The following is a 15,505-nucleotide window of genomic DNA, read 5'->3' on the forward strand; positions in this document are numbered from 1 at the left end:
CTAAACACTTATCAAGCCTCGTGTACCTGGTATTAATATCCCTCAGATTGAGATTTACATAATCTTTCACTCCCTTTGAGATAAGACAGGAGAATTTGAACCCAAAGGGTGAGATTCTAAAGTTGTTAAACACAAGGTTTTCCTGACACCCCAAAGACGGCGAATGACTCTTTTCTCTAACCCTATGTGAGCATATGCAAAGATCTTGTGTAGCTTGTTTTTACTCTAGGGTGAGATATCAAAAAAAATCTCACAATGGTAAAATATATCTTTCCGTGGTAAGAGAAATACCTGTCTCAACTTGAAAAAGGGAAGGAGACAGTGATTCAAGAGAATACTACAACCCACACCACATCATAGCTGTTACAATCTCCACTGATCAATTTACTTACGTCACGTAAACGGTCCATGTCTTGTAGGTAAAACGCTATGTAAAACAGCGACAGGAAGGAGTTCACAAACTGGAACTGGAGATAAAGAAAGCAGAAATGTACACATAAATCAGTATGTCTTAACGACCGGTAAAATAGTTACGAAAACAACTAATTCCAAGATAACAAAATCTCCAATTTAAGAATGAACTGAAATATGTATACTGTAATCATGCTTATTTTAGTTGCAGTTTTATTATAGCCATTTTTACGCTGTCTAGAACAACTTGGTCGAATATACTGCGTGAAAGACACTCTAAGGAACATTTCCTCATTAACCCCTGAAATAATATAATGGACTGGTCCAGTCTTTGATTTGGAAGAGTCTAAATGTGTCTTTAGGGGTCAAAGAGTTAAATGAATTAAGTAACTTTTACCGTTTTGTCTCCCTAACTAGTTTGTTACTTACCAGGACTAGTTTAATTATCAGATGGTTTTCATACGTTTCTGCCATTCTGTAATTTTCTGAAAATTAGAATGAAAAGTTTGCTGACATTTTGAAAATACAGGCATTAAGGTTTAAGACTGCTTAATTTTTTTTTTTTTTTTTTTTTTTTGTGTGTGTCCAATTTACAGCTCATTAAGTCGTAAGTTTTAAGTTGCAAAATTAATGTGGAATTACAGTTATGTTGTAGAGGCAAACATATAAAGGAACAAAGAATTTGGAGTAGAATCAGGAACATAGACTATTTGTAGCAAAATTAAACTCAACTAGAACACTGACAGATGTCAGAAATTTGAAATTTAGCTACAATAAATGCATTTTCATTGAAATTAAATTTTACAACTAAGTGGATTTCTCGACCTCTTCGAAATATAACCATTTTCATTAAAACCAGATAATTTTTAGATTTGGGTTATGGCAGCCATCTTGGGTTTCTCTGAGTGAAAATTCCAAGCCCTATTGCTTTGACATCTACATACTCAATTGGCCTACTGCTTTTGGAAAAAATCTCTGGAAACTAATTGTGGACAGACAGACAGACTCAGTGATAACAATAGGGCTACTACATCTGAGATGTCAAAGGGCAATAATTAAGACATTGTTTGCCATCTGATTTCATTGCTGACATTGTGAATGCTCATCAATATACTTAGATTCATATTGAACTTAGAAATAGCTGTTAGAATCATGAAATTCATGTTCTTGTAAATGTGTATCTATTGCTACTTCAATGAAAATAATTCACATTCCATCACCACTGGACATAATAGTCCTGCACAAACGTTATCAAGTATCACGTGGGACGTGAATTAATTCTCATGAGAACTGATCTAAGTGTAAAATTCACGAGAACAATATGAACGATTACAAATTAAACAGTTGTCACAGCTACACACTGACATACCTATGTGATTTAGCCAGTAGGCGATCTTCTTGTAGACCTCGTCAAGAATTCCGATAGAAACAGCCAGTAGGATTTTGGGTAGGAATGTACAGAAGCCAGGGATGTCTTCCTTTCCTACCAAGTTGTTTATCCATTCCTGGAGTTGGAAGATCAACAACATCACTACGAACACGACACACAGACACAGGAAGATGATTGGCCAGCTGATGAAGTAGCGGAACAGGTTACGTTTCCACGGAGCGTAGTAGGGTTCCTGTCTCCCCGTCACCGGACTCTCTCGTAAACTTCCCTGGTGAAGATTAAATACTTAATCACAATATCAGGAATTAAACAAGAAACAGGATTTCTGACATATTGTCTGTAATATTACATATCAATAGCAAATGAAATCTAATGTCACAAAGCATATTAATTAAGTACAATCTAAAATATCTTAATTTTGTGTATACAGTTTAAGGAAGTCACAACTTTCCTTTTACCAGTACTAATATTTTTCTTATGTAGATTTTTGGAAATAGGAGCTAAAACCATAGTTGAAAATGGAAGAAAATTTATACAATTTTCTGATAAACATTGATAACAACCTGGAATTTTCAATATCAAAGATGGCTGTCTGAGCTGTCAGCCATCTTGTTTTCAGACCAGACTGCAAGAAGAAGATTCAAATGGCTTTTAAATGAAAAGTTCTTAAAATAATACCAGTAGTCTACTTTTTGACACATTTTTTTATATTGCAATTTTATAACTTGCTACAAGTATACGCTATTGCACAACAACTTCTGTCCGGACAATGACCCTGACTCTGACGTTACCATAGTGACACCTACTAAATATCGCCTGTATTTATCATCACACACAGGAATGTAGTTAGCATTAACTTTTTACCGAAAACAGTGGACGTGGATCATCAAGCAGCTCGTCTTTCTTGTCCAGAGTTCCCCATTCGTAGGCCAGTTCTGAGCTTCGCCTTTTCCAGTGTTCTAAGTACAGCGTGGCCCAGAAAGCATTGAACAGAGCAAATGCAACAAACCACTGGTCATCTACCGTCTACAAAAGGTTTAAATTTCATAATGGTCAAAGGTCATGTAGGTAGTGAAAGGCCAACCATAAACAAAAGGTCAAAGGTCAAATCGAAGTGAAAGGTCAATCAAAGTATCTAAGTTCAGTTAAGGTCATAGGCCAAATGAATAATGAAAGGTCAATCAAAGTAATCAAAGTCAGTTAAAGGTCGAAGGTCAAATGAATAATGAAAGATCAATCAAAGTAATCAAAGTCAGCTAAAGGTCATAGGTCAAATGAACGTGAAAGTGGTTATGTGCAACACTGAATTTTCAATACACAAAAAGTTAAATATCAGAGGGCAAGAAACAGAGCAAGGTAATTCAAGGGATATTCAACTTTGCTCATATAAAATTTTCTTTCAATACATAAATATCAAATTTTATTACCCATATGAGAGTCAAATTCGCAGTAGGCTGATGACAATATCTCCCCTTAGCTAAATGTCATGCATTATATACAACATCTAAAATAGTTGTATAATATAAAATATTCATTTTCTTCGATCCCCAAGAGAATTGTATTGACATTGTATAATAAAGTCCATATTAACATTCCTTTGTTTGGTCTATGTTTGAACTACTATTTATAGTAATGGTAACCATATTAACCTACAATGTTGGGTTTTTGTGATGCCAAAACTCTGTCGGTGAAGTAAGATTTACTGATGACTAGTCCCACGTTCCTGTGTTTGTCACAAAAAACACATAACGAAAATATGACGTCACAATCACCCGATGGTGGGACTAATTGGAGGTAAATCGTACTTAAACCACATCATTTCGGTGTTTCGAAACCTCTATTTCCATTTTTACGTTACCTCGTCCTGTCCCTGGAAAAGCCATATACACGCCCCAAGGAATGCTGGGATACACAGAGCAAGTGTGTAGTGTCCGAGGTAGGCGAAATACATTGCAATCTTAACTCCAAAGTAGTCTCGAATTTTATCTGCAGCAAAAACATAAATATTTCTATCATTATGTCGTCTTTGCATGTTACAGAGTTAGCTCCCTTGCGGGAAGGAATCCTTTGTGACGTCATTATTTTGTGGGCACGATTCACATCATTGTCTCTGAAAAGTATGATGTTATGCTCATAAACACATGATGTCATAATCAATACCTACCCGCAAAGGCAGATAACATCATTTCTGCTATACTATTTGTGGGATGATATTTTTACGAATTCACAGGACATTGCTTAATGATCATGAAAATTTGATCAGCGAAATATTGATAAATGGCTGAATCATATATACCATTAACGACAGATCATGAAATTTTAATAAAACCACTAAAATACAATTTTCTTGAATTTTGATTGCAGGTCCACTTGTTTCCAAGACAAACTAACCTAGGGTTTAATTGTTTCTGGACATATTAACCAAGGGTTTGTTTCCTTGACTGACTAACCCAGAGGTTGTTTCCTTGACTGACTAACCCAGTTGTTTCCTTGACTGACTAACCCAGAGGTTGTTTCCTTGACTAATTAACCCAGAGGTTGTTTCCTTGACTAACTAACCCAGAGGTTGTTTCCTTGACTAACTAACCCAGAAGTTGTTTCCTTGACTAACTAACCCAGAAGTTATTTCCTTGACTAACTAACCCAGAGGTTGTTTCCTTGACTGACTAACCCAGAGGTTGTTTCCTTGACTAATTAACCCAGAGGTTGTTTCCTTGACTAACTAACCCAGAGGTTGTTTCCTTGACTAACTAACCCAGAGGTTGTTTCCTTGACTAACTAACCCAGAAGTTATTTCCTTGACAGACTAACTCAGAGGTTGTTTCCTTGACAAACTTACCAAGAGGTTGTCTTCTAAAGACTCCTTGGACCCAGCATTTCCTCATTTCCTGTAGTGTGTCCTGGTTGTGGAGAGGAAAAACCTGGGACACGATGCCCTTAGACTGTAGTAAAGGTACTGAAACAAACAAAATATAAAGGAATTTAATTACAACTTCCATACTCTGAATTATTTTCCTGGTTCCCATCAATAGTTTTGAGTACAACATATACCCAATATTAGGTTTCTAGGCCTCTTATTGATTTAAAGATTTAAGCCTATTGACGTGCCACACTAAATTAAGATCAAGGTCATTTTTGTAACAAACATGGTGGTGGCTTATGGTAGGATGCTACATGTCATGCATCAATACCCTGGGCCCGTTGGTTATTCCGAAGAAATCATGAAAAATCTACGCACAGAGTACCTTCTCAACATGTGTCATATATATTCTGACTGGATTACTGTAATTTAAAGAACATTTATTTAACTATAAACCACCGTAATTTAAAGAACATTTATTTAACTATAAACCACCGTAATTTAAAGAACATTTATTTAACTATAAACCACCGTAATTTAAAGAACATTTATTTAACTATAAACCACCGTAATTTAAAGAACATTTATTTAACTATAAACCACCGTAATTTAAAGAACATTTATTTAACTATAAACCACCGTAATTTAAAGAACATTTATTTAACTATAAACCACCGTAATTTAAAGAACATTTATTTAACTATAAACCACCGTAATTTAAAGAACATTTATTTAACTATAAACCACCGTAATTTAAAGAACATTTATTTAACTCTAAACCAGGTCTAATCGTTTATTCTATCAAACTTCAGTCTTATGAAGATCTTACTAAAATTAATCTGCATAAAAAGTTTCATTAAGCTTATTATAAAGTATAACTTGCCAAAACCGACATTTTTCTAAATTTTCATAACCCAATATTTCATAATATTGATATAAACGTTCTATAATATAACATTGCTGGTGTATTCCTATTTAGTCTTCAAGGCCTGTGGACAGGTCACCACCCACCAATCAAACTATCCGGGTATTGCACATGACTATGCATTTTGCTTTGTATTTGCCACAGTGTTTGCCCGGATATTGAATGGAAACATGTTATTTTTTGAGCATGAGGCATGGCTACATACCACCTAGTGTGTTGGTAAATTGTAAGCAGTTGCTAAACATGCTGCAACAAATCCAAAATAATAGCAAAGGTTCTTTTAAAAGTTTAGAATACTGTATTTGACCCCATAAGCGTCCGTGTCCCTATAAGCGCTCCTCACCCATTTTGAAGCCTCGATTTCAACTGCCCAGGCAAAAATAAAGACCAAAACTACACAAAACTGTATAGATTTGCAATAATTTTGTCTTATTAGCATCTTTTCATAAGATTTTTTCAAATTTTTAAACGCCCTGGGCGTTTATTGGGTCAAATATGGTACATGTATATAAAAAAAAATTCCTTTTAAAGTCATTTTTTTTTTTTATTATTATTTTTTTTTTTTTTTTTTTAGATGACATTTAGGTTTATAATCATTACAACCTGTCTTTCATCATTTTTTTTCGTTTTTGTTGTAAGTTGTAGTAGTTTTCCTTTTAATTAATACTTTTGACCATCAGGTATATATATATATTTGTTATGTTGAGTGCCCAATCTTGATTAAAGTAGGCATTGCTATATATCCCAGATCATCAGGGTCTTTGTAAGATTATTAGTTATAATTAAAGTAGCAGTATCTTGTATTCATTAATTATTTATAGATCAAATATACACACAGTAAAATTTCCATTTGCAGAGAAACCCAGTTAGGGTGTTTAGAGAAGATAAAATATGGAGGAGCTTGTCAATTATCTGTCAAAAATGAGCAATGAAATAACGGCCAGGGGCTAGCTCTTCTTAACTCCGTGTGACTTGGGGGAATTCCAAATCCATCATTGTGTCCTGATGATAGCTACAACAGCTTCCCACACAATTATAGAGAGTATGTCTCAGAGGAAAGTCAACACAGCTGGTTCACTTCATAGATGGTGATTTATTACATGGGACAGACAATTATTAAGTCATATTAGAATTGCACATTAGTTATCTCCCTAAGACCTTGCACATTTGAGTTATCTCCCCTTACACCTTGCACATTATAGAGTTATCTCCCCTTACACCTTGCACATTTAAGTTATCTGCCTCAGACCTTAAACAAAAGAGTTATCTTCCCTTACACCTTGCACATTAGAGTTATCTGCCTCAGACCTTAAACAAAAGAGTTATCTCCCCTTATACCTTGCACATTTGAGTTATCTCCCCTTGCACTTGCACAGTAAAGTTATCTGCCTCAGACCTTAAACAAAAGAGTTATCTCCCCTTACACCTTGCACATTAGTTATCTGACTCAGACCTTAAACAAAAGAGTCATCTCCCTTTACACCTTGCACATTAGTTATCTGCCTCAGACCTTAATCAAAAGAGTTATATCCCCTTACACATTGCACATTATAGTTATCTGCCTCAGACATTAAACAAAAGAGTTATCTCCCCTTACACCTTGCTCTTTAGACCTATCTCCCCTGAGACCTTTCACATTGGAATTATCTTCCATTTCAGATTATTCCCTTGGTATTGAAGTCACAATTGATTACTTCTATAATTTGATTCTTTCATTCAATCGCTAACAGATAATATCTTGTTCTTTGCTTTTGGCATTGGGGACAAATGATACCCAACCAGGTGGATTTCTCTTTAACAGCTTCGTTAGGCCAGCTGTCTCACTATCAGACGATAAAAGAATCAATAAGCTTCCAGCTGAAAAAATGTAGGTCAGACAAATTAGAAAGATAATGTTGATATCCATCAGCCCTGGACACAATATATACAATTGTACCACTGAAACAACAGGCTCAGTCACGGATAACATATATATACTACCCTACCTCTGAAACAACTGGTTAGCCCCGGACACAATATATACTACCCTACCTCTGAAACAACAGACTTAGCCCAGGACACAATATATACTACTCTACCTCTGAAACAACAGACTTAGCCCAGGACACAATATATACTACCCAACTACTGAAACAACAGACTTAGCCCAGGACACAATATATACTACTCTACCTCTGAAACAACAGGCTTAGCCCAGGACACAATATATACTACCCAACTACTGAAACAACAGACTTAGCCCAGGACACAATATATACTACTCTACCTCTGAAACAACAGACTTAGCCCAGGACACAATATATACTACCCAACTACTGAAACAACAGGCTTAGCCCAGGACACAATATATACTACTCTACCTCTGAAACAACAGACTTAGCCCCACACACAATATATACTACCCAACTACTGAAACAACAGACTTAGCCCAGGACACAATATATACTACTCTACCTCTGAAACAACAGGCTTAGCCCCGGACATAATATATACTACCCAACTACTGAAACAACAGACTTAGCCCAGGACACAATATATACTACTCTACCTCTGAAACAACAGACTCAGCCCCACACACAATATATACTACCCTACCACTGAAACAACAGACTTAGCCCCACACACAATATATACTACTCTACCTCTGAAACAACAGACTTAGCCCAGGACACAATATATACTACCCAACTACTGAAACAACAGACTTAGCCCAGGACACAATATATACTACTCTACCTCTGAAACAACAGACTTAGCCCAGGACACAATATATACTACCCAACTACTGAAACAACAGACTTAGCCCAGGACACAATATATACTACTCTACCTCTGAAACAACAGACTTAGCCCAGGACACAATATATACTACCCAACTACTGAAACAACAGACTTAGCCCAGGACACAATATATACTACTCTACCTCTGAAACAACAGACTTAGCCCCACACACAATATATACTACCCAACTACTGAAACAACAGGCTTAGCCCAGGACACAATATATACTACCCTACCACTGAAACAACAGACTTAGCCCCACACACAATATATACTACCCTACCACTGAAACAACAGACTCAGCCCCACACACAATATATACTACCCTACCACTGAAACAACAGACTTAGCCCCACACACAATATATACTACCCTACCACTGAAACAACAGACTTAGCCCCACACACAATATATACTACCCTACCACTAAAACAACAGACTCAGCCCCACACACAATATATACTACCCTACCACTGAAACAACAGACTCAGCCCCACACACAATATATACTACCCTACCACTGAAACAACAGACTCAGCCCCACACACAATATATACTACCCTACCACTAAAACAACAGACTCAGCCCCACACACAATATATACTACCCTACCACTAAAACAACAGACTCACCCCCACACACAATATATACTACCCTACCACTAAAACAACAGACTCACCCCCACACACACAATATATACTACCCTACCACTGAAACAACACACTCAGCCCCACACACACAATATATACTACCCTACCACTAAAACAACAGACTCAGCCCCACACACACATATATATACTACCCTACCACTGAAACAACAGACTCAGCCCCCACACACAATATATACTACCCTACCACTGAAACAACAGACTCAGCCCACGGACACAATATATACTACCCTACCACTGAAACAACAGACTCAGCCCCACACACAATATATACTACCCTACCACTAAAACAACAGACTCAGCCCCACACACAATATATACTACCCTACCACTGAAACAACACACTCAGCCCCACACACACAATATATACTACCCTACCACTAAAACAACACACTCAGCCCCACACACACAATATATACTACCCTACCACTAAAACAACAGACTCAGCCCCACACACAATATATACTACCCTACCATTGAAACAACAGACTTAGCCCCACACACAATATATACTACCCTACCACTGAAACAACAGACTCAGCCCCACACACAATATATACTACCCTACCACTGAAACAACAGGACTCAGCCCCGACACAATATATACTACCCTACCACTGAAACAACAGACTTAGCCCCACACACAATATATACTACCCTACCACTAAAACAACAGACTCAGCCCCACACACAATATATACTACCCTACCACTAAAACAACAGACTCAGCCCCACACACAATATATACTACCCTACCACTGAAACAAGACTTAGCCCACACAATATATACTACCCTACCACTGAAACAACAGCCTCAGCCCCACACACAATATATACTACCCTACCACTGAAACAACAGACTCAGCCCCACACACAATATATACTACCCTACCACTAAAACAACAGACTCAGCCCCACACACAATATATACTACCCTACCACTAAAACAACAGACTCAGCCCCACACACAATATATACTACCCTACCACTGAAACAACAGACTCAGCCCCACACACAATATATACTACCCTACCACTGAAACAACAGCCTCAGCCCCACACACAATATATACTACCCTACCACTGAAACAACAGACTCAGCCCCACACACAATATATACTACCCTACCACTAAAACAACAGACTCACCCCCACACACAATATATACTACCCTACCACTAAAACAACAGACTCACCCCCACACACAATATATACTACCCTACCACTGAAACAACACACTCAGCCCACACACACAATATATACTACCCTACCACTGAAACAACAGACTCACCCCCACACACACAATATATACTACCCTACCACTGAAACAACAGACTCACCCCCACACACAATATATATACTACCCTACCACTGAAACAACAGACTCACCCCCCCACACACAATATATACTACCCTACCACTGAAAACAACAGCTCAGCCCCCACACACAATATATACTACCCTACCACTGAAACAACAGACTCAGCCCCACACACAATATATACTACCCTACCACTAAAACAACAGACTCACCCCCACACACACAATATATACTACCCTACCACTGAAACAACAGACTCACCCCCACACACAATATATACTACCCTACCACTGAAACAACAGACTCAGCCCCACACACAATATATACTACCCTACCACTGAAACAACAGACTCAGCCCCACACACAATATATACTACCCTACCACTGAAACAACACACTCAGCCCCACACACAATATATACTACCCTACCACTGAAACAACAGACTCAGCCCCACACACACAATATATATACTACCCTACCACTGAAACAACAGACTTAGCCCGACACACAATATATACTACCCTACCACTGAAACAACAGACTCAGCCCCACACACAATATATACTACCCTACCACTGAAACAACAGACTTAGCCCCACACACAATATATACTACCCTACCACTGAAACAACAGACTCAGCCCCACACACAATATATACTACCCTACCACTGAAACAACAGACTCAGCCCCACACACAATATATACTACCCTACCACTGAAACAACAGACTCAGCCCCACACACAATATATACTACCCTACCACTAAAACAACAGACTCACCCCCACACACACAATATATACTACCCTACCACTGAAACAACACACTCAGCCCCACACACACAATATATACTACCCTACCACTGAAACAACAGACTCAGCCCCACACACAATATATACTACCCTACCACTAAAACAACAGACTCACCCCCACACACACAATATATACTACCCTACCACTAAAACAACAGACTCACCCCCACACACACAATATATACTACCCTACCACTGAAACAACAGACTCACCCCCACACACAATATATACTACCCTACCACTGAAACAACAGACTCACCCCCACACACAATATATACTACCCTACCACTGAAACAACAGACTACACCCCCACACACAATATATACTACCCTACCACTGAAACAACAGACTCAGCCCCACACACAATATATACTACCCTACCACTGAAACAACAGACTCAGCCCCACACACAATATATACTACCCTACCACTGAAACAACAGCCTCAGCCCCACACACAATATATACTACCCTACCACTGAAACAACAGACTCAGCCCCGCACACAATATATACTACCCTACCACTAAAACAACAGACTCACCCCCACACACACAATATATACTACCCTACCACTAAAACAACAGACTCACCCCCACACACAATATATACTACCCTACCACTGAAACAACAGACTCACCCCCACACACAATATATACTACCCTACCACTGAAACAACAGACTCACCCCACACACACAATATATACTACCCTACCACTGAAACAACAGACTCAGCCCCACACACAATATATACTACCCTACCACTAAAACAACAGACTCACCCCCACACACACAATATATACTACCCTACCACTGAAACAACAGACTCAGCCCCACACACAATATATACTACCCTACCACTGAAACAACAGACTCAGCCCCACACACAATATATACTACCCTACCACTGAAACAACAGACTCAGCCCCACACACAATATATACTACCCTACCACTGAAACAACAGACTCAGCCCCACACACAATATATACTACCCTACCACTGAAACAACAGACTCAGCCCCACACACAATATATACTACCCTACCACTGAAACAACAGACTCAGCCCCACACACACAATATATACTACCCTACCACTGAAACAACAGACTCAGCCCCACACACAATATATACTACCCTACCACTGAAACAACAGACTCAGCCCCACACACAATATATACTACCCTACCACTGAAACAACAGACTCAGCCCCACACACAATATATACTACCCTACCACTGAAACAACAGACTCAGCCCCACACACAAATATATACTACCCTACCACTGAAACAACAGACTCAGCCCCACACACAATATATATACTACCCTACCACTGAAACAACAGACTCAGCCCCACACACAATATATACTACCCTACCACTGAAACAACAGACTCAGCCCCACACACAATATATACTACCCTACCACTGAAACAACAGACTCAGCCCCACACACAATATATACTACCCTACCACTGAAACAACAGACTCAGCCCCCACACACAATATATACTACCCTACCACTGAAACAACAGACTCAGCCCCACACACAATATATACTACCCTACCACTGAAACAACAGACTCAGCCCCACACACAATATATACTACCCTACCACTGAAACAACAGACTCAGCCCCACACACAATATATACTACCCTACCACTGAAACAACAGGACTCAGCCCCACACACAATATATACTACCCTACCACTGAAACAACAGACTCAGCCCCACACACAATATATACTACCCTACCACTGAAACAACAGACTCAGCCCCACACACAATATATACTACCCTACCACTGAAACAACAGACTCAGCCCCACACACAATATATACTACCCTACCACTGAAACAACAGACTCAGCCCCACACACAATATATACTACCCTACCACTGAAACAACAGACTCAGCCCCACACACACAATATATACTACCCTACCACTGAAACAACAGACTCAGCCCCACACACAATATATACTACCCTACCACTGAAACAACAGACTCAGCCCCACACACAATATATACTACCCTACCACTGAAACAACAGACTCAGCCCCACACACAATATATACTACCCTACCACTGAAACAACAGACTCAGCCCCACACACAATATATACTACCCTACCACTGAAACAACACACTCAGCCCCACACACAATATATACTACCCTACCACTGAAACAACAGACTCAGCCCCACACACAATATATACTACCCTACCACTGAAACAACACACTCAGCCCCACACACAATATATACTACCCTACCACTGAAACGACACACTCAGCCCCACACACAATATATACTACCATACCACTGAAACAATTGACTTCGTTTTACATCTGTCATGACAAAATCATCAACACCTGTGGTATGTAGTGATTAGCGAGGAGCACATATAGATCTTGTTTACCTACTCCCCGACAATACTGTGTACAAACTGAGGTCAAGGGTCTGAGCTGGGATACTATTATTAAGAGTCTATCAAAATCATTTTGTTTGGGTCATAACATTTTGATCACAGAGCTATGGAATCCCTTCTAAACTTGTAATTTAACTACAAAAGATAAATATTGATGCCGCCCTCTACACACAAATATATATAGATATTTCTTTGTTTATCTGAGATACCAAGAGGGAGGTGTCGAAGTATAACAAGTGTACAAATTAATCATTGTTAAAAAGTTGAAGGTCATTCAATTACAACACATTATAATTCTCTTTAATTTCACCGGGAACAATTTATTACAGCATGGGTATTGAAGTGAAGGTTATTAGAGTAAAATATATCCACTGGAATGTTAAGATGAAGGTCATCAAGGTACTACACACTATACTTAGATAATAAAGGTGAAGGTCATTAGTCTAAGAGCAAAATACATTGGCTGGATTGTTAAGGTGAAGGTCACCAAGGTACTACACACTATACTTAGATAATAAAGGTGAAGGTCATTAGTCTAAGAGCAAAATACATTGGCTGGATTGTTAAGGTGAAGGTCACCAAGGTACTACACACTATACTTAGATAATAAAGGTGAAGGTCATTAGTCTAAGAGCAAAATACATTGGCTGGATTGTTAAGGTGAAGGTCACCAAGGTACTACACACTATACTTAGGTAATAAAGGTGAAGGTTAATGTACCTTAGTTCTCATTTCATTTTGATAAGAAAGTTGAAGGTCACTGAATTTCTGAAATATCTAAATTACAAAAATAATGGTTTATTCATTTTTTCTTCAACTTATTTTACTTCAATAAGAAATGTTTGCATATGGTAGAAAATAAGCGTTTGTACTTGAGTATGGATGTTGTTATCGTCATACTGGGGTTATACTAGGAGAACCACATGCAGCATATATAGATGACTAAGAGGTCTTATCCGATGACATTTCCCTGACAAGGATATAATACAGTATTTTTTTTTTTCTGTCGTTTGCCTGTCTGATCATCACCTGTCGCCAAATCAATAATGACATGATCGTCAGTGCTACAGCACAGGGTCTGTGGGTATTACTGTCCATCTGTCACACGGGACCAATCAACTGTGCATAGGCACGCAAAGACACAATATATATGGATATATAGGGATATATTTTATCAGCGAAATGCAACAAGCTTAAGCTGAGAAAGTTAGAAATGACTGTAAGACAAATTCCTCGACCATCAGCAGAACTCTCAATAGGAAGCGACTTCTCTTCTCTAATGACCTTCACCTTTATAATCTAAGTATAGTGTATAGTACCTTGATGACCTTCAACTTAACATTACAGCTGATACTCTAATGACCTTTACTCTAACATCCCTGCTGTAAAAAAATTCTTCCATGAAATTAAAGTGAATTATAATGTGTTTGGAATTGAAGAATTTATATAGACTTTGCCTGTTATTCAATCCTCTTGACTAAACATTGGACGTGTCAATAAAATTGCATATGAATAGGAAGAGATGAGGCAGGACAATATTGACCAAATAGGACAGTAACGGGTGGGACAGGACAATATGGACCATATAGGACAATATGGGGTGGGAAGGGACAATATAGACCAAATAGGGCAGTATGGGGTGGGACGGGACAATATGGACCATATAGGGCAATATGGGGTGGGAAGGGACAATATGGACCATATAGGGCAGTATGGGGTGGGAAGGGACAATATGGACCATATAGGGCAGTATGGGGTGGGACAGGACAATATTGACCAAATAGGACAGTAAGGGGTGGGACAGGACAATATGGACCATATAGGACAATATGGGGTGGGAAGGGACAATATGGACCATATAGGGCAGTATGGGGTGGGACGGGACAATATGGACAATAAAGGGATTT

General features: G+C 38.6%; 1 protein-coding gene across 3 annotated transcripts in view; it reads right to left on the reverse strand.

The window, feature by feature from the left end:
- The window catches only part of LOC138333883 (anoctamin-8-like), a 50,452-nt gene that overhangs the window by 10,721 nt on the left and 24,226 nt on the right, over positions 1-15,505 (reverse strand). For all 3 annotated transcript variants that reach the window (XM_069282525.1, XM_069282526.1, XM_069282527.1), the window contains exons 4-9: positions 4,641-4,757; positions 3,660-3,787; positions 2,666-2,827; positions 1,781-2,069; positions 841-896; positions 393-467 (exon numbers count right to left, since the gene is read on the reverse strand). In XM_069282525.1, the coding sequence (XP_069138626.1) occupies positions 393-467; positions 841-896; positions 1,781-2,069; positions 2,666-2,827; positions 3,660-3,787; positions 4,641-4,757 (827 nt within the window). The remainder of the gene's footprint in view (positions 1-392; positions 468-840; positions 897-1,780; positions 2,070-2,665; positions 2,828-3,659; positions 3,788-4,640; positions 4,758-15,505) is intronic.

This window comes from Argopecten irradians, chromosome 10 (assembly GCF_041381155.1).
Source record: "Argopecten irradians isolate NY chromosome 10, Ai_NY, whole genome shotgun sequence".
NCBI classification, from domain to species: Eukaryota; Metazoa; Mollusca; class Bivalvia; order Pectinida; family Pectinidae; genus Argopecten; species Argopecten irradians.